Source organism: Xiphophorus couchianus, chromosome 13, assembly GCF_001444195.1.
Source record: "Xiphophorus couchianus chromosome 13, X_couchianus-1.0, whole genome shotgun sequence".
Classification (NCBI taxonomy): Eukaryota; Metazoa; Chordata; class Actinopteri; order Cyprinodontiformes; family Poeciliidae; genus Xiphophorus; species Xiphophorus couchianus.
The window spans coordinates 21897457-21917506 of record NC_040240.1 but is presented as its reverse complement, the minus strand read 5'-3'; the positions used below and the strand labels follow the sequence as shown (position 1 = coordinate 21917506).

At 36.8% G+C, this 20050-nt stretch overlaps 3 protein-coding genes across 4 annotated transcripts in view; all 3 read right to left on the bottom strand.

Moving 5' to 3' along the window:
• Positions 1-2753: 2753 nt before the first annotated feature.
• Positions 2754-4391, bottom strand: LOC114155426 (uncharacterized). Its single transcript, XM_028035295.1, has 3 exons — positions 4231-4391; positions 4104-4147; positions 2754-4025 (listed from the first exon to the last, which is right to left on the bottom strand). The coding sequence occupies exons 1-3, from the start codon at positions 4344-4346 to the stop codon at positions 2920-2922; spliced, it is 1266 nt and encodes a 421-aa protein (XP_027891096.1). The 5' UTR covers positions 4347-4391; the 3' UTR covers positions 2754-2919.
• Positions 4392-6431: 2040 nt separating this feature from the next.
• On the bottom strand, positions 6432-10713 carry LOC114156020 (secretagogin-like). The gene is made up of 11 exons (XM_028036191.1): positions 10481-10713; positions 9899-9969; positions 9657-9752; positions 9267-9356; positions 9093-9149; positions 8863-8940; positions 8721-8776; positions 7935-7980; positions 7764-7823; positions 7371-7439; positions 6432-6932 (listed from the first exon to the last, which is right to left on the bottom strand). The coding sequence occupies exons 1-11, from the start codon at positions 10548-10550 to the stop codon at positions 6807-6809; spliced, it is 819 nt and encodes a 272-aa protein (XP_027891992.1). The 5' UTR covers positions 10551-10713; the 3' UTR covers positions 6432-6806.
• Positions 10714-10804: 91 nt separating this feature from the next.
• carmil1 (capping protein regulator and myosin 1 linker 1) overlaps positions 10805-20050 on the bottom strand; it is a 27988-nt gene continuing 18742 nt past the window's right edge. The window contains exons 17-39 of one of the 2 annotated variants that reach the window (XM_028036190.1): positions 19111-19180; positions 18913-18994; positions 18730-18829; positions 18580-18634; positions 18289-18461; positions 18015-18083; positions 17846-17939; positions 17670-17768; positions 17450-17578; positions 17214-17336; positions 16952-17127; positions 16417-16504; positions 16167-16328; positions 16019-16085; positions 15624-15874; positions 15272-15387; positions 14472-15006; positions 14305-14347; positions 13438-13629; positions 13161-13298; positions 12272-12427; positions 11823-11981; positions 10805-11741 (exon numbers count right to left, since the gene is read on the bottom strand). In XM_028036190.1, coding sequence (XP_027891991.1) covers positions 11854-11981; positions 12272-12427; positions 13161-13298; positions 13438-13629; positions 14305-14347; positions 14472-15006; positions 15272-15387; positions 15624-15874; positions 16019-16085; positions 16167-16328; positions 16417-16504; positions 16952-17127; positions 17214-17336; positions 17450-17578; positions 17670-17768; positions 17846-17939; positions 18015-18083; positions 18289-18461; positions 18580-18634; positions 18730-18829; positions 18913-18994; positions 19111-19180 — 3046 coding nt within the window. In that variant the 3' untranslated portion in view covers positions 10805-11741; positions 11823-11853. Of the gene's footprint in view, positions 11982-12271; positions 12428-13160; positions 13299-13437; positions 13630-14304; positions 14348-14471; positions 15007-15271; positions 15388-15623; positions 15875-16018; positions 16086-16166; positions 16329-16416; positions 16505-16951; positions 17128-17213; positions 17337-17449; positions 17579-17669; positions 17769-17845; positions 17940-18014; positions 18084-18288; positions 18462-18579; positions 18635-18729; positions 18830-18912; positions 18995-19110; positions 19181-20050 lie in introns of both variants that reach the window. The other variant, XM_028036189.1, reaches the window with a different exon arrangement.

Sequence of the window (20050 nt, the reverse complement as noted above, 5' to 3'; positions counted from 1 at the left end):
TCTTTGGGTCGTGGACGCGCTGGAAGGTGGCCCCGCCTTCAAATCAGGGAGGCTTTTTTTCATAATGGAGGTTGCTGTCTGTGGGACAATACTGATTTAATTACTGAACCCAATAGGCTGTGGTTATTAACACACAAAGATAATATTCAAACAAACACATCTCAGACGTAGAAGAAAGAGGGAAAAAATCTAGATCAATTTTAGTCACAGCAGATAAACAAGCATTTACTTACAGCAACACACAAAAAAGTAAAGAAAATATATTTTGAAAGTAAATAAGAAGGAGAAGCATTAGGGACTGATGCCGAGCGTGAATTTCTCATAGAGTGCTGCTCTAAGAAATGTGTTCATTATAAAACAAACAAACAAAAAAAAAAACATAGCAGAAAGGGGAGCATATCAGTATGAAATGTTATTTTAGAAATAGTTTATGCAAAGTTTCACAACAAAAGAAACATCACAAATATTCTTGTATATTTCTGGATTCATAGTTTTAACAGGACTTTCATTGAGAAGCTCTCACGTTCATATTTTTGATTACGTCGCCATCTAGAGAATATTTTACTGAACTACCTCATTGTAAGGAAATAAAAGTTAGGTGTTGATTAAATACACAGGAAGGAATAGACAGGAAGGACGAATTAAACAAACATTTTTTAAAAGGACAAAAATTATCAGTGAGATAAAAGTTATACTAAATTTAACAGTTTTAGCTGAGGACTTTGTGGAATTTAGAGTCTAATTGACATGCAGAATATATTTAAGCAGTAGATTCAACATTTCTTCTATATTTTGCACTGATTTTACATTATTTGTCTAATCAAGTTCAGTTTTAAGGAGTTCTTTAGCAGTTTTTCTTCTTCATTTAAGTCATGGTACATCCAGTATTCAAGTATGTGACCCAATTTGCATTTACTTGAGACAAAAGCTTTGTGCAATTGACTGAGTGCCTCAACAGACGAGAACTAAGACAGTAACCTCTAAAAATCTGGGTTGGAGAGAGTAAGGTGGACTGGGAAGTGAAGGACACAAAACTAACAAATGGCTGATGGAGTAAAGGATGATTATCTTCTATAAATGAGTCAAACAGCTTAATTTCTGTTTGACACAAAGACTCACAGGTAAAGACTTAACCTGAAGAAGGATGATATTTTCCCCCAAACAATCCCATGATACCATTCAGAGCACATGATTCAGGATGAATCTAAAAATAGAAATAGAAATGACCTTCTTCCAGGATATCTGAAGAGTTCCATAAACAGCTCACACATCACTCACTGTGTACACACTTCATGTTGATAAAAAGTATTATTTCTGCTGGCAGATTATTTGACTTATAACATGGGGAAATGTCTTTTATAAGTGAAATAATCTACCAGTACTTTATGAAGACATTATTGCTTTAAAACAAGCTCATATGTCTTGCTGACAAGCCATTTAGAAGCAGTTTTTCCCCCTTTATTTCAAGTGTATTTGCATTAGAAACTAGAAAAAAGTAATAGGTTTTTTGTTTTGGCTTATTGAAATATGCTCCTACTGCAGTGTAGCAAAATGTAATATGAATAACTATGAGGCAAAAATAAAACAGGTGAACTAAAATGCACCTAATTAGTAGAAATAAACAAAACTGAAAACCGCTGTTAACAGATATAATTTAAGAACCAATAATCCATGACTAATTTAGTGAATCCCAAACAAAAGAAAATTGGCTTTATATTATAGATTTAGTTTCAGATTAAATTATGAAAATATGTGAGAATTGTTTCTTAAAATCAAGAGTTAAAAGCCTTGAAGTGTTTCTTAGTACAGTAGCTCAAATAAGTTTTAGAAAAATATTGCTGGAACAGTAGGATCAAAATTTGACAAGATGTAATATTCATCTGAACTTAAGCAGACCTTAAAGTTAGAAGTTTAAGAACTTTAAAATGTTGTGTAAAAGGATGTGTTTAAACTATTTTGAACTGAACAGAGATCAGCTGGGGAAGCTGGCAGTGTCACAGAGTACCATCACTTACCACGTAGGCCTGCTGCTTAATGACAGGGAGCACAAAACACATGGGATGATAGTCTGTGCCCAGAAAGCAGGGTTCTGTCATTATCTGGTCTGAATAGTGGAACAATGAACTAATAACCGCTATCAGAGTGGCAGGGAGGGGGATAATGAGGAGGGTTAAGACAAGGAACCAGCGATCAGACTCATTTTACACTGCTTTTCATGTACAATGTTACTATATTTTAAGGGCTTCCCTGCCTGGTGAAAACACCCAACACTGAAGCATTGAGTAGAAACTGACATAACCAAATGCTACTTGCCATTAGCATGGACTCATCCTTTCAACACACCTAAAAGCTAATCAAAACCAGAGTGATGCAGAGAACATGCTAAAAAGGTAAGCCACATTAGGTGTGTTTGAGTAAAAGGTTACCAGTGCCAAGAGGGTGAACACGAAAGGTAGCACTTTACCACATTTAGAGCCAATAACTGGTTGCAGCATATGGTTCCAAGACCTACATGTTACCCCTCCCTCATTGCCCTCTGGTCCAGTCATGCAGTTAATGACATCTAACATTTGCCTTAGCTTGCATTTAGTTCTAGTGCAGCTCTCAACCTTAAAGGACTAGCTACAGAAAGTTTCTTCCACATCACCAGCAGTTACACCCAATTGGTAAAACAAGTCACATAGAGCCTCTAAAATATTGAGGCTTAGACTTCTGTGGTAGCTCTTGTAACCAATGTTATAATTGACATACAATACAGTTTCAAGTTGTTTATTTCAGTATGAATCCACAAATGACCAGAGGATTGGAAACCTGAGAACAGAAAAAGCATTTATAGACATTACTCAAGTGTGCAACAGCAAAATGATAAAGTGACTTGCAATTAAGATCTCGGAGCCCGTTTCTGTTTGACAGTTGTAGTTAACTTCCACATTGGTAGGGAGATGCCACATTAACTGGTCTAGAGGTTCTTGACCCAGGCTTCATTTGTGGATTTTCACTGGCATCTTGCAAAAGATCCTTGTTCTTGGGTACATAGGAGAACAGAGAGCCCAGTAACCTTGCCTGCTGCTGGGTGGCATGGCAGCCTGATTGCAGCCCTCTAGGATGGTATCCAGGTGACACAGGTCTAGAGCTCCTGACGTTAGTGCCAACTCGTTGGTTGGAGTCAGCGGAAGGCCTACTACCCCACAAATTATTGGTTTGCAGTACAGCAGGTGCAGAAAAAGCTAAGGCCTTTTGGTGTCGCTGGGCAGTTGACTCTGGAGCCCGTACACTAGAAGTATAGATGCCCAACTGGCCAGGATTGGTTTTCAGCATAGCAGGCACTGACAAAGAGTGTTGGTGTCGTCTAGCAGTGGATTCTGTCTTTGGAAGACTGATGGTGTGCCACATGCCTGTTTTGGTCTGGAGTACAGCAGGCGCAGAGAATGCAGGATGTTGATTGGTTGGTCGGGAAGCAGGTTGTGGACCCTTTGCACTCGGAAACTTAACAGTGTCCCACATGCCCGCCTTATTCTGGAGTACAGCAGGTGCAGAGAATGCAGGATGTTGAATGGATGGTTGGGATGCAGATTCTGGAGTTAACTGTACGTCAGTGCCAGGTGAACTGGGCTGCAGCTGAGGTGGTGCATGAATCTCAATTGCACCACTGGAGACAACACTTGAGCCATAGCGCCTCTCCCCTTGAGATGAAGGTTCCCTCATTCCTGGAGCCCTAAGGAGCAGGCCACCTTGTGGCTGTTGCTGCCGAGTCAGAGCTGAGGCAGACCTGTAGCTAGATACACTTCCTGGTTGACTGTAACTATTTACTTGCCTGCCATAACCACTTTGACCTGGGCTAGGAACTGAGCCCCATGGTTTGGAAACCTCAGTTGATAAATCTCCAAGGAAATTTGAGCTAAACACAGAACCTCTTCGCAGTAGAGAGCCTTCATAACTGGAGGGAACAGGTCGGTAAGAGCGGTGCAGAGTCTCAGCTTGAGTTGAAGGGCCAAGATTTCTACTTGCATATCTTAAGACATTTCCTAGGGGGAAAACAAAAATAAAGCCATTTGTCAGAGGTAGTTATCAGATAACACTTTGTGAGTTCAATGAATCCATACCTATTGCAAGCTGTCCAAAGGTTATCAGAGAGAGCAATATAATGCTGAAAGAGACCAGTTAATCAGAATTAGTCATTTCATTTAACATTGTAACTTAACTGAGCAGAATTTTTAAGTGTAGTCAAACCTTAAATATAATCCAAAAGTCATTTCTTTGTTCAGAAAACCTGAAGCAAGACAGTCTGTAAAATGTTTGCTGTACAAACTGCTAAGAAAAGCAACCCCAGTTTTGGTTTCAAACATACACCAGCCCCAACGGTAACTTTAAAAGGGTTTCAGAAAGCCACCTGGCTCACTGATTAATAATTGGAAGCAGCTTGGAATCTTTTTTTGGGAAAGCGGCTGACTTTTTATTTTGGGATGTCACTTAGCTTCATTCCTCACAGCTGTGAGCCACCCAATTAGCTGCTACAGTCTCTTAAAGGGGAAGTTCTTGCATTGGGCTTCAATATCTACTTTCTGTCTTTTTATATCATTCAACAATGAGATTTTTCTCCTCTGATGGACTGGCAACCTGTGCAGGGTTTACCCCGTACTCTTGCCCAATGACCACTGGAGATAGTAACTAGCTCCCCTGCAGCCTTTCAAAGATAAGTCTGTATAGATGATAGTTAGATAGAGGGAGACTTTCCCCCAATAAATATTTAATTATTTTTATCACTGGCCCATAATGCATTTAAATGACAAACAATGAATGAATGAATACCACACATGGAAGTTTTCTTCCATTTCCTTTTTCTACATACAATGACGAATAAGTATTTATATTTTATTCCATTGTATTGTGTTTATGAAGTTGTTGGCAGGACAGGGTGCCTGTTGTGGAAACATAAGAATATGCACAATTCTGATTCTGAGGAGGCTGAGGAAAACAGTGATTAGAAGCAGCAACTTCATATTTCTTGATAAAGGTAATGCAACATCCATACCAGCTAATATTACTATGATAAACTGAATTTGACAGTGTTGGATTAGAATTGGATGTGAATTGGAGTGGATTTAACTCTAACTTTACTTTATGAGTGGATTTTATTTTATTGTATGTGAATAATCTACCATAATGTTTTACTTTCAGTTCTATGAAACCTAACTTATGCTCAATAAATAAGCTGGATAGTAGCACAACCTTAGTGCTAATATCCATAATGATATTAGCAATTAACTATTTCCACCTCTCACTTTGCACTACTTACAATTTAGCTAAAAGTTGTTGGATTGGATTTGAAAATATTTTCCTTCAACTGGTTTGCTGCCAAGTCCTCCAAGTGTTGCAAAACAATGAAAAAGGCTGAATCTCTCTCTCTCTCTCTCTCTCTCTCTCTCTCTCTCTCTATATATATATATATATATATATACACAGTACAGACCAAAAGTTTGGACACGCCTTTTAATTCAATGAGTTTCCTTTATTTTCATGACTATTGACATTGTAGATTAACACTGAAGGCATCAAAACTATGAATAACACATGTGGAAATATGCACTAAACAAAAAAGTGTAAAACAACTGAAAATACCCCTTATATTCTAGTTTCTTCAAAGTAGCAACCTTTTGCTGTAATTACTACTTTGCACACACTCTGTATTTTCTTGATGAGCTTCAAGAGGTAGTCACCTGAAATGGTTTTCACTTCATATGTGTGCCCTGTCAGGTTAATAAGTGGGATTTCTTTCCTTATAAATAGTCATGAAAATAAAGAAAACCCATTGAATTAGAAAGGTGTGTCCAAACTTTTGGTCTGTACTTATATATATATATATATATATATATATATATATATATATATAACTTATATCCTTTTCAATAATCAATTAAAAAATCCTGTTCACATTTCAGCAATCAAATCTTTTGCTAACCAGCTTTTGGCATTTATTCACAGGTATTTTGATTGTTTTTCTTTGGTGAGAAGATGTAAAAGTTTGGAAGGACTCTTTACAATGAGCCTATTTTGCTCCCTCCAGAGTTTCTCTGTCAAAATCAAAACGAGACTCTGGCTTGGTCACTCAAAATGTTATTTTACTTCCTGTCAGAAAAAAGAAATGGAGGTAAGTATAAAAAAGTACTTTAAGCCTAAATTGAGGGTATGGATAATTTGTGGCATAAATTTAAGTGGAGCTGCTATTTGAACATCAGTGGACAAAAGCAGACAATGTGTATAGCAACCCTCCTCATATTTATTCATTCAGGGATTTATTTATTTTTAAAATATACATTTCATCATATATTAAAAAAGTAGTAGTAATAATAAAGCTGCACCTATTGTCAGCCTTTGATTTCTATTTTACCTGTAACTTCTGTTCTTGCAAGTAATCTACTCAGAAAATCATACACAGGTGACAGTTTTATTTAATATATTCAATCATCACTGCTTTGACTAGTTTCACAATATGATCATACACACATTAGTTCACATTGTACATTATCACATCACAAAGCTTCACATGATTCAGATAAGTTATTTAAAACCGTCTATCTTCTTCTGCCTGTAAGGTTTAGTTTTTATGTAGTTTGTTTTTAACAGAAATAAATAGTTTTAATACAGCCAAGTAGTTTCAATACAATAAAAATGCTTTAAAGTAGCAAAAAATGGTCAAATGAATAAACGGATAGAAATGGAGAGCCTTAAGGTGGATAGAAAGATAGCACAGAGGAATTCAAAATAAAAAAAACACTATATGCTGAAAACTGAGCGTCAATGAAGGGTTAACTGAGTTTGAGGCCAAGGCAGAGAGCAAGCTCGTTCTTCTGGATTTTTCCGTCTCTGTTGATGTCACAGTGACCCATCAGGGCTTTCCTGAACTTGTCCAGTTCCATCCCGCTGATACTGGGCTGCAGAAAGGTTTGAGAGAGCTGGTCTTAGAAGAAAAATCTGAGGTCACAATGTTTCTGTCCATCCATCCAAATATTGTTTTAAAAATTAATTGCATGTCGTTGGAATAACATATATTTAACTAGAAAATTTTGTAGCTCAAGTTAGAATTTGACAGACACACATACACGCACAGACTTAAGGAAAATTAACCTAACACATATTTTTGGGCTACTGGAGAGGAAGCAGGAGTACCCTGAGAGAATCCACTCATGCAAAGGGAGCACATGCAAATATCATACAGATAGACCTGAATTTGAACCCAAGACCATGTTGAATTAAGTCAATGATGCAAACAACTGAGTCATCATGCAACCCAATATAAATATGACTGCAGGCAGTTTCATCTGTGTTTATAGAATAAAAAATAATCTGTAAATTTGTGATTTTTTTTCTACCTTCACCAGCTCCATCATGTCCTTGACAAAACCATCAACTTCAGGCCCCTCCAGTTCACCTGTTTTACTCTACACACAAAACATCCTTATGCTCCATACAGGTATAAAAGTTGCATCACCATATCTTTAACTTTTATTTTGATTAATACATTTTATTATAAAAATAGAAGATCTTAACATAAGAACAATATCTAAAGAGCATAATAAGCATTTTGTGGTGCAGTACAGCTGCATCTCATAAGTGAAATATTCTACAAAACTTTCATTTTCACAAAAAATCATCTCTGGCTTTACATTATTTGCAAAAGAAAATCAGGTTCAATTAGTTGTTATAAATGTGGTGGTAAAAGAGCAGAGAAGAGAAAGAATGAAACCAAAGAAATCTGAACTTACAACATCATAATGAGCGAAAATCTTCTCAAAGTCCCTCTTTCTGTCCTCTAGACTGCAAGCCTGAAACAGTCAGATTAGATTTAAAGTTCATGAGGTCTGGAAGGATGCTATAAAATTCATTTCAGAACATATAAATGTGCCTAGAAAAATTGGGTTAAAATTTGAACTCACGTCTGTCTTAAACTTCAGTAAAAAGTTTTCATTCAGTGCCAAAATTCTAAGAAAAAACAGAAAAACAGTGAAAATGCAAAACAAAAAATTCCAATACATTTTGACATTTATGTTATTAGTTGCTTCTTTTAAGCAAACAATATTAATCAAAAATTTAGTTCACAGTCTTTTCTTTTTAAAATATTTTGTTTAAATCTACAAAGTACATTGCATACAGGAAACATACAAATGACAGACCTTATAAACAAGTGACAAAGTCAAGATAACAATTGATAATTTAAGTGAAATACAGTTAGTAAGTTTTAGGTCTCTATACAATTAGCAGAATTGGCCCTAAATTAGCAAACTTTGCAGAAACATGGGGCTCCATAAGCTCTTAAAATTACCCAGGACAAGATTTCAGAGAGACCACTCATCCACCCACAGAATACAAACTAAACAAATGTGTGCTTGATTGATTATTTCTTAGTTCTGACAATAATTGATGGCAACAAATCTAATAGAGCTGGAAAGCCTGTTTATTTTTGCTTTAATGGTGCCACATTTGTAAGGAAAATCCATTTGTGGGTTGAGCAGCGTACTGCTGTTGTGTATGTGGGTTGCACCCAAGAAAACTTGTAGAATTGCCTGACCGTTGTGACTGTTTGGGGTTCACCATTGAGGCCCACGTTTATTAAAGCATCAATCAAACAGCTCAATAAGCAACACCAAGCAGGGGTCAACAGCAGAATGAGCTGCTTGCCATTTGCTAGAGAGGTTTTTGATGGTTTTTCAGAGCAGTGGTACCTGGCCATGTCATTCAGATCCAGTCTGCCATCCCTGTTCTTGTCAAACATCTTCATCTGCAGGTACATACAAGACAAAATAAAGGCAACAGGCAGTGAAAAAGATATGTTAGCAACTTGGTCTCAACATGATGCCCTGTTACCATGGTTTCGGTATACTCCTCCAGCTTCTGGGGCGTGATGGACTTCCTGTGCTGGAGGAACAGGTCCTGTAGGAAGCCCTGTGGAGAGGCAAGACTTTATAAGCAACACAACTAATTTAATGTAAGAATCTGCAGGCACTTAGTCTTCTATTTCTTCAGAATATTTTTTTCAGATTCAGATACACTTAAAAAGAAAGATATATGCATATTTATATCTGAAGACACATTACCTTGAGCTCATTGGCTGAAATGTAACCACTGCTATCTGTGTCATAATTTCTCCAAATCTGTAATGAAAGAAGGCAGATAAATTGTAAATGCTTGAAAATAATATTTTGATGACTCAGCAGTATTTTGTTTCACAATGAATGCATTTACCATCTCCATTGATTTTTTCCACTTACCCTCATAAACTCCACACTGTTGTCCAGCGGAGTTTCTCTGCGAAACAACAGCAGAAAATTCTCCTCCACTGGAAGCATCATGGCGGCCAGCTAGAAACAGCCATTAGAGCTTTTGTGGAAGATGTTTTACTTGCAGTAAAGACACAGTAATTTACAAGGTGATCCGTCTTTATTAACTTCTATGTTTTGCAACAATTTCTATTCAGAAGACAATCATTAGAGAAAAAAAGTGAGCTTTTTTGATATGTTAAGTCTGCCAGACTAATATAAGTTCTGTGCAGTCACACAAACCGAAAGTCAAGCATATCAGGATTTTTTCTTCTGTTGGACAAAAAAACATAAAAATCTAAGTAACTTTTTCCATCAGCGGTTCAGCTGTTTCGGTCTTACCTCCTCAATCTGCACATTTTTGTTTGGAACGGAGTCATAAGGAGACACAAATCTTTCCCTCATTCTTCTCACTTTGTCCTCTGTTATCTCCTCCATCTGAAAACAACATTTCATGTTGTGTTTTCATACCAATTTGCTTTTCAAAACAAATGAAAAACAAAAGGAAGCAAATCCATATTTAGACTCTTTTGAAATAAAATCAGTGATTATTCTGAACCTGAACCTAACTGTAATATATTTACCTTCATTCCAAGTTTGTGCAACATGTGCTTGAAAAAGTCATCCATCTTCTTTCCTTCAATGTAGCCTTTGTCTATGAAAGAGAGTATTAAAAGAATTTCCATATTTTTACTAAAAATCTTCTATTTAAAAACTGAATAAAGCTCTACTGTTCAATAGTTTTTCATTGATATATGTGAATTTCTGTCTTTCAGTCTTTAAAAAAAATAACTGAAAAAGGTGCATGAAGAGTGATAACTTGGATAAAATCATATATAATTAAAAAAAATAATCTAAAAGACTTAAAGAAGAGTTATTTTGTACAAGATTATTAAGGTGATCCTCCTATACATAAAATCTAAATAATTTTCATTAATGATATAATTTCATGCAAGTAATCTACTGTTTGGAAATAAAGTAATTCACTTTTTGTCTTTGAGTAAATTAAAGAGATATGATTTTCAAAATAGTGAATCAGCAAATACATGATACAAAGTTTAATAAATTATATTTGCCTAAGCAAATAAAAATAAAAGCAAAATCTATTATTTAATAACTGTTTTAATTTAGAAAGGATATATTAGGAGTTATGGAGGTCTTTGTACCATCTTTGTCGAAATGTTGCCAAATCTGTAAGAGGCGAGCAGCATCAAGTCTCTCCAGTGCACCGTCCATGGTTCTGGTGATCCGTACAAAAGCCGAATTTAGGACAAAAAAGAAGAAAAACAAAACTACAACAGTAAAATAATTCTTTAGAGTCACAGAGAAAATAAATATTCCACTGAAGTAAAATCAGACTTTTCCCTCTGGTGTATTCTGATATCAGTTAAAAAAAAAATGGAACAAAAGAGAGGTTGAGCCTTTTATATGTGAGGGGAGGGATAACAGGAGAAAATTAAAGAGGCTGCACAGAGAGAGGGAGAGGGGTGTAAGTGTGACCAATAACTCATTTTATTGATATAAACAATAAAATGTTTATAACAGCTTTTTGTCACATTCCCAGGCTAACATAACCATTTACATAAGCAATAAAATCTATTTAAAATGAAATATTTTTAAAAAAAGGAAGCATAACATAATATTTTCCCAGTAAAATGAAGACCATCACCAAGTTCTATCTATCATTTTTCACAAGATAACAAAATTTCCTTACGACAAAAATATGTATTCACCCTAAACAAACATCAATACATATTTACATAGCCGTATAATACATACATAAGTGCAGCAGTACATCATTAGGATGTAAGTATATAACAACAAATTTTATTGTGAAGGTACAGCAGCTGTGTGGATTAAAAAAAAAAAAACATCTCATGTTTTTTCATAGGAAACATTTGTGATGTTATCCCAGCAGGAGGACAAAGGTGTGGTAATGACAAACAAAACATTTTTTTGTTGCAGAATCCAGTTTTAAATGTTTTCATTCACCAAAGAAAACCCTAATATTTTCAGCCAGACAATAAAAGGCTCTTTTCCTGAGCTAAAAAAACACCCCATACCAAAGCCAAAAGAAAGACATTGTTTTGGTTTCTACATGCTCAAAATAATAATAATAAAAAAAAAACAATAAAAAAATAAAAACCTAGGAAATTAACCGATTAATGTACCAATACACTTTTTATTAAGACTGAGTAAAAGAATAAAATGTTGTATTTTCCCAAGTTTTGGAATAAATGAGCTTTCCATAGTAAGCAATGTTTCTAAAAAGATCTCTGCACTAGTAACATGTCTACATATGTAGATATGTTATTTACAATCCTATTATAGCTCTTAGCTGTGAAAACAACAGAAAACGTATGAGATTGTAGAAACGTTTTAGACTCTTCTTTGCGATGTGTTGCTAGAAAGCTTTTAAAAGAAACACAAATGAAATCTTTCCATTCACAGACTGATTCCCCTAGAAGGTTTGTTTTGGTCTGAAGGCATCCAAGGTATGCTGGGATGAGATTTAAAAGATGCCAACATCTTGCTGGAATCACATTGAAGGAGTGTCGTCACCAGATTCGTCCTCAGATTTGTTATTAGACTTGAGGTCAGAGCTCAAAGTTGAAATCTCGCTGCCAGCTGGACTGAGATCCATGTCTGTCTGAGATGGAAGCCTCACTAGAATGATAAAAAATGAAATCAGGACATAGGATAGACGAAAAAGATCTAAAAACATAAGATTTTAGGCGATCTCTGTGCTTCATCATAATGTTTTTTTTGTGATGTATTCTAAAGTTTCAATTGCCTTCCTTAATCTACCAAAGGAATTAATCTTTGTTTAATGTAATACTTATTTTGGCTAATGAATTGTTTTTCATGTGGGGTGTTAATAATAATTACATATTCATAGTGTTAATAATTATGATATATCAGTAAAATTGGACATGGAATAATACAAGGGCTCAAACCGTAGCCAGGGAGGGACTTCGTGCGTTCGCGTTCTTCCTCGTTGCCAAGCGGACTGGACGAGCTCTTCAGAGATGACCATTGTCGGCCGCTGATGCCGGAGTCTGCACCTGGGATGCTGGGCTGCCCGAAAGCATCGCCATCTGCAGAAAACTCAGCTACAGGAGGAAGAGAAGATAAACCTGGGTTCAGAAATATTTTAACTAATTAATGTTCTTTATTTTTAAGCTCTGTCTAATTAATTAGTCTTAAAAATTACACATTCACATAAACAGATAAAGAAAAAAATGTGTATAGTAAAGGCTTCCTCATTATTTAAAATGTTTAAAATTTTATATGCAACACCCTTGAATAAATAACCCCAAGACTCCATAAAAAATGGTTAAATTCTCTCCTCTTTCCTGTCTCTTTGATTTTAAAATCACATCTTTTTACACAACAATTAAGAGCAACAACTTCTGATTACAGAGGAGGGGTTCCTGTAAGTGTTAATTACAGAAGTGATGCACCAAACTACAAAATCACAGATGCACATAGACATCTGGACGTGCCAAGTTACAGGCTGGAGCCGAGAGCATCTGCTTTGGGTGTTTTTCTGTGACGGACTTTTGCTTCTGTTGTTCTACGTGTGGAGGCGTCATGGCCTCCAAAGCCTTCATTAAACATCTGGTCACCTGTTAAATTAACTGTTGTATTTTTAGCTGCTCTTTTCCACTCAGTATTTTATGCTTTCAGTGGTGCTGAATATTTATCTTTACAGTAGCATTTTTAGGATTTAAATACAGCTAGTCTGAATGTTTTGCCACGTTAATATTTGCAGATATTAGACTGTGGCATCAGCTTCTACTGAGACAATTGGGTTATTATTGAATGGTAGACAGAGATAGTAACCCTCCAGTGGAGACAAAAGTCCTGCAGAGCTGCTGCTTGTGCTCTCTCTGTCTTGCTCTGATGGCGCCCTCTTCAGACGGGGAGCAGGAAGTGGTGCTTTGGGAGATACACTGCCAGGGGCAGACTCAAGTGAATCATCTGGGAGACAAAAAAAAATACCAGTAAAATAAGAGAAAAAAAATCTAAAAAACCTAAGCCTTTGCTTTAAGATGCATATTTTCAGCAGAGAACTAAAAGATGGGTGTAGGTTTTAGTTGTTAGACTTGTCTTATCTTACCAATGACAGAGATGCTAAATGACCTGGGACTGGTTGGACTGAGTTGCCCACATGTGCGAGCAACCAGTGGTGTTTTAGCAGTCTGGGCTGGGGCTGGTTTGGGGGTGGTATTTGGTGGTTTGGCCCTAGGAATCGGCTCAAGTTTGGAGTCTTCAGGGTCTGTGGAAACCGTAGGATGTACATTTGACTTCGCTGGAGAAAGAAAAAAAGACGCAGAGGTTTAGACATCATGATAGGAGATCATGTGATAGTTTTGTGAAGCATAGACATGATGGCTATATATATATATATATATATATATATATATATAACCAAATATTAAAACTGGACACTACAACTAACTGTAAAATCTAAATTAAAAACAAACATGTAAATACATATATGTATACATATATAAACCTTTAGAAAGTGGAAAAAAACAGAAAACATTTCACAAACGAAAACTACATTAAAGAAAACTTTTTAGACTGATTTCTGCTTTTGTTGTCACCTTGAATATAGACTTGTTCTATCTAGTAATGTAAAATATTGAATGATTATGATTTAGCATTTGTTAAAAAATGTTTTCTTTACAGCAGTGTTTTCTTTATTCTTTTGTCTATTTTGTGATGGTAGTTTTTTGAAAGGATGAAAGCATTTACCAGCACTGTGCACTTTGGGATTTTAGAAATGTTCTGAAATTTTTCTTTTTATACCATTTTAATTTTAAAGGGAAAGACTTTTAAAGTATAATATTTTAGTATTTTGGAACTTATTGTGACATTTTCGGTTAAAAGCAATGTCATAGCATCATATCTTATCATTCAATTTAAAAGCAAGATTTTTTTTTCCAGGATCTGCAGTTAGCACAGGTATAAACACACTTACGTTTGTCTGAGTCCACTTTGTCCAGGACTGATGATGAATCGGACTGAAACAATAAAATAAAAATTCCACATTTCTCTATCATATATCCACATCAGTATGTATGTTTATTGGTGCTAATGACTGCTAGAACTAAAGTAAATATTGTACAACCTATTGATTTGACCAACCTTCTTTTCAGCCATTTTGTCTTGTCTTTTCTCTTGTCTGGCCTTCATCTCAGCCAGCAGATCCTTTCCCATCATAGGAATACCAATATGGCGATGAATGTGTGGGTTCTCCTTCTTCTCTATATTCTCCTTCTTTGGAGGACTTTCCTTCTTCTCCAGGATTTCCATATCTTCCACCTTCCTGGTATCTTTTTCCCCCCCTGCAGGTTCAGTGGAAGTCAGAGGCGCCTCCATCTCAGAATCTGTGTGGTTTGCAGACTGTGCCCCGTGGATCTCCTGATGAGGCTCCACTACAGAGATTGGACTTTTCGCAGGTAGTATGGGAGAGGTAGGAGGGGCCTCCTCAGTGACTGGGCTTGTGGTGGTGGTGTTAGCATGTGCAGGGTGCGGTAGTGTGATGGCGGGAGCTCCGTGGCTCTTCTCTGAGCGGGACGTTCTAGATTTAATGAGGTTAAAGAAGCCACTCTTCCTGGATTCACGTTTTTTATCTGATGCTTCTGGTGTTGGTGTTGATGGACTTCTTATGGAGGGAAGTCTGGAGAATATTCAAAATAAAGGCACACAAATGTAAAATGATCTGAAAACTTCACCTAATGTTGTAATTTTTGAGGTTATGAGATAGCATTTGATCATTCATGACTTTTTAGGGAAAACAACCAAATCCAGATCTTGTATATACTTTTTTTCTCAATTTCTTTGTTCAAGAACATAGAAACTAGGAACATTGTAAAGAGATCATGACACTGTTTTTTTTTTTGTTTTACACAAGAACAATAAATCAATTTCTGAGAAGTACTGACCTAAAGCTGAGTTTGACAACTCTCTTGGAGAAGAAGTCATCTAGACCCTCATCCAGTTTTTCCATCATGTTATTCTGCTCTGCATCATGAGGCACTGAGCTTCCAGTGGCTTGTCGCTAACACAGAGACAGAAGACAAAAAAAAAGTGCAACAATCAAAGCACATTTCTTAAAAACTATAGCAATTATAGTGACAAAGAGGATTTTAACTGACCTAAAACAAAAATTATGAAAAGAAGAGACAAAGTCAAAGTGTATGGAATCTTCTTGTTACAACTGTGTTATAATTTTCTTAATGCTGAAAAAGAAAGAAATATTGAAAAACCATAACTATATCTTATTGGTCTTCTTACTGAGGTTCTGCTGGGTTTTGTTCTCTTTTTCAGTTTCGGTCGGGATTTGGTGCAACTTTCCAGAGTTTTGTGCTCAAGCTGTGGCAGCTCTCCTAAACACACAGACTTCCCATCTGACGGAGTGGGAGGGAGAGGCAGATCTTCAGAATATGACATCCTATCTGATACTTGTGGGGGAGGAGAAGGAAGAGGAGGATCCTCAACGTGGATCGGAACCTCCTCCAGAGCTTTGTCCAGGTCAAACTCCATCTCTGTTGGAAAGAGAAGGTATAGTGACTCACCATTGTAAAGTAATTCAATGGTGAGTTTTAAAGATACTCCAGAAGAATTTTCCACGACTTTTAATATTTCTATAGATAGCTTAAAAAGCATCCAGCAGGATACAGATCACTTACCAAATGCCACAGAAACAGGCCTCAACATTCTGACAAGAATACTCTTCCTTTTGGATTTAGGTGTCATCTATTGAGAGAAAGGACATTTTCATTTTCTGTTTTCACAAATTTCTCTTCAATTTTTCATAAAGTAAATTTATATTCCCACCATGCATGACTCCACATCATTCAGTCCATGTTTCTTGTCTCGATCCCGTTTCTGATCATGGTCATGGTTCTCTGGATGTAGAACAGTTTCATCCAGGACTTCTGCCTCTGACTGGGGTCCCTGGTGTAACAATGGATGGTCCTTTCTGATCAGGTGGTCGGCCTGGAGGCAGATGGAACAAAAGGAAATATGGTGAATGAGTCGGAGGATGAGGAATCTGAATATTTGACAGAGAGGAGACGGCACTAACCAGTGTATGTTGGGATCTTGATAGAGACTCCAGGATCTCATCAACAATGCGGTCAGACAGAATGGACGCCACGCCGAGTTTCACTTCACTGTTTCACACAGAAATAATAAAGCCAGTGTCAATGAAAGTGAAAGCAGCTAAAAGAACATTGATCCAACAAAGAATCAAAATTTTAGCAAAGAAAAAAAAATGTTATTGTGATTCTTGATTAAAACTCTAGTGGGCTCAGACAAACATAAGTGTGTTTATTACTGTGCTATGTGGGGACCAGGCAAAGAGCTGAAGTTTTTGCTTCAAAGTTACAGGATATATTTCTTGTAAATTAACTGGTTGTAATTTGAAATTCCACAACCGATGCAAAAATGCAAATAATGAGATTGTTCAAAAAGTTGTTTCATAAAATGCCACACTATTTATCAAAGTTGCATTAGGTGGCAAAACATTACAAATAACATAAGTTTTTCATGGTACGATTGCCTAATAAAGGCAGAGTAAAGTTAATCTGATCAGCAGGCATGTATGGTGCAGAGCAAACCTAATTTTGTTGATGATGTCCACACCGGACTGCTCCAGAAGGGTGTTTGTGACGAAGCTGCAAGGGATGGTCATCCTCCCTGCAGCAGCTTTAAGCAGCTCCTGACGAAGGCCGCTCCTCTTCATCACATGAGGACAAAGGCCTTCAGCAGCATCAACCATAGACACCAGCATGGTCTGGAATAGTCGATATCATTTGAATCCTGACTCTTAAACTTTTACAGATTGCATTGTCAATGCTGGTGGAGTTGATGCTATGATACCTGCAGTTGCTCGTCCATTACGCTTGCCACTTCTCCAGCCATTGACTCCAGCTTGTCCTGAATGGCTGCAACAAATGCAACTCTGGACCCCCCACTCTTTAAGTGGTACAAGTTGGGGAGCAGCTGGAACAAAATGCAAGCAAAAGAAGAAATCTACCCTTATTCTGCTTCTATATTTGAATTTATTAGTACACTGCATAAAGGTACTCTGTTGGTGGTGATCTGTGTTTTCTTACAGTTTTGGAGTTCTTTGCATCCTTCATGAGGTTCTCTGCCAGCTTCATGTCATCTTGAACAGAGTTGGCCTCTGAGAACTTCAGAGAGTTAAGGTGATCCTGGACTCTCACACACATCATGTCCATCATCTGAATTGTAAACAAGTTTGAAGGTTAAGAAGAATTTCTTAAAACGGTTCAAAGAAATGTTCAGATAGTGTATCTGTACTGCTGCGCCAACCTGCTGTGTGGTGGTGGTGACTATTCCCTGCTGCAGCCTGTATGCCTGCTCCTGGAGGTATTTACGCGTCTCGTGGTTTCTCAGCAGGTACTGCTCCATCTGCAGGAATCAAAGAAAAAGGAACAACCTTTAGATTTTAAAACTTTACAAAACATAAGAGATAAATGAGCAGGAACCTTTAGTAAAGCATCCTCCGTCTTATCTGGGTTGGCTTTCAGTGCCTGAGCAGCATCCATGATGGGAACAGGCATGAATCGAATTGTGTAGTTTCTAATTTTAGAGAGAACATAAAATTAATAGCAAGATGAATCCTAAAATCTGGAAATGTAATAATGTTATTCTTACTTTTCCAAGGCAGCAGCTACATCCTGTAAACCCTGGGGGCTGACATTATTTCTGTCCCAAATTAAGGTCCTGGAGAGCCACACAAATGAAACAGACAGAATTGAGCCTAAAACAATGTTCTGTGTTTAGTGGATGTTGAAATTAATAAAAAAGCATTTATTCTTCTTTAAAATTTTAACAGACACATAGAGCTCCTGATTTTTTAAAAATGCACACTGAAGCATGATTTTCCAAGAACATGAGTTTAGAAAATATGATTAGGATCCCTACTCACCTCAGCTTTGTGTTGATTTGGAGGGCTTTGGCTAGTATTTTGCCCCCCATGTCTCCCATGGAGTTTCCACTGATGTCCAGCTTGATCAGAGAGGTGTTGCTGCCCAGAGCATTAAGGACGATGGAGAGGTCGGCTTTCAGCTTGGAATCAGCGAGGGACAGTGAAGTCAAAGGCTATCAAAAAAAAAAGAAAGAAATTAGGAAAAAATAAGATAACACTATGAAAATAAGTTCCACCAATATAAAATTGTCACCATGAGGAGAAAATGAAAAGGTACAATGTATCACTCACTGATTCTTCTTCTTGAATCATATGGACCAGGTTATCCAATACTTGAGCAACATTTCTGTGGTAACAGCATAAAAACAATTATCTAAAGTCAAAATTGTGAAAAGCTAATCTTGGGCTGCTATAAAGTAATTGTTTTTTGTGGCCACTTACTTGGATTTGATATTGTTAAAGTTTTTGCCCAACGAAAGGTGCCTGATGGAGCGGTTTTTGGCCAGCCACACAAGAAGGGTGATGAGATCCATGTCTAAACCTAAACCGGACAACAGAAGCATGGGCTTAAATCTGCAGAAGCACAAATCCAAAATGTGTGAGTGGAAGCCAAAATGTTCTTACTATTGTCTGAAATATCCAGACTGGAAATGTTAGGGATCTCAGCGATGCAACCCTCTAAAATCTGTGAGCCTCCCGAACGAAGCTGCAGGGAAATTCACTCTTTTTTTGTAAAACTTCTTCAGATTTGTGACTATTTTTGAATTCACTTATAGTATTTAAAAATAGGCAGCACTTTGCTGCGGTCGGTGGTGGACTTACATCACAGCTGCTGAGGTCCAGAGAAACATCACTGAGGTTTGGATTACAACCAAGGCCCAGCAACAACGATCTACCAACAAAATTAGTTAGTAATGCCAGTGTTTTATAGAACTAATTTGCAAATATTATGATGACCCCTTTTTCTACATCCATGTTTTTAATTATTACTGCAAGAAAAGTTTTTTAATTTCGAAGAGTGGTTTGGAGCACCTCAAAAATCTGCATTTGTCAGAGTAAAATTTTGAAATTAAACCCTTCTAGTAGGAAAAATAAATAGTTTTGATTATCGTTTTTAAGCACTTTTCTTACCCAAATTGCATGTTGTTAAAATGACTTTCTCCTTTGTGCGCAGAGAAAGGAGGAAGTGAATTTAAATCCCACAAAATCAAAGGTTTCTGAACTGCTTTTGTTGCCAACTCTATCTGGGATTTTGATGCAATCAGACAAAAATTGTGCAATTTAAACTAAACTAAATGCTACTAAAGAAGTAGCACTTGGATAATTAATATTGAAGCAAATGAAAGTAAGGTCTAAATTAGCTTGGTTTTCTACAACTGAACCACTTAGACTGAAACCGATTGAGGAAGAAGACAAGAAAATGGGGGAAAGAAAATCTGAAAAGCTGCATTTTTTTTACCAGGAGCTGATATCTAAATGTTTGTTCCCAAAAAGAGTGCTGTGTTAGTCATGGATAAACATTACATTTCTTTCCAACTAAAGATGTAAATCTTGCCAAACCTTTTGTTATTATTATAAAATGACAGCACTCTCAACACAGAAATCCATTGTGTGTCTGACTGATTGCTTTAACTTAGTTCATACAAAATGCTGATATCTGGATAAGAAATGTTGCCCACTCCTGCTTATGCACAGATTTCGAAGCACTCCAGGCATTCTTTTAAGTAAGAGCCACTGACATCATATACTTCCTGCAAATTGG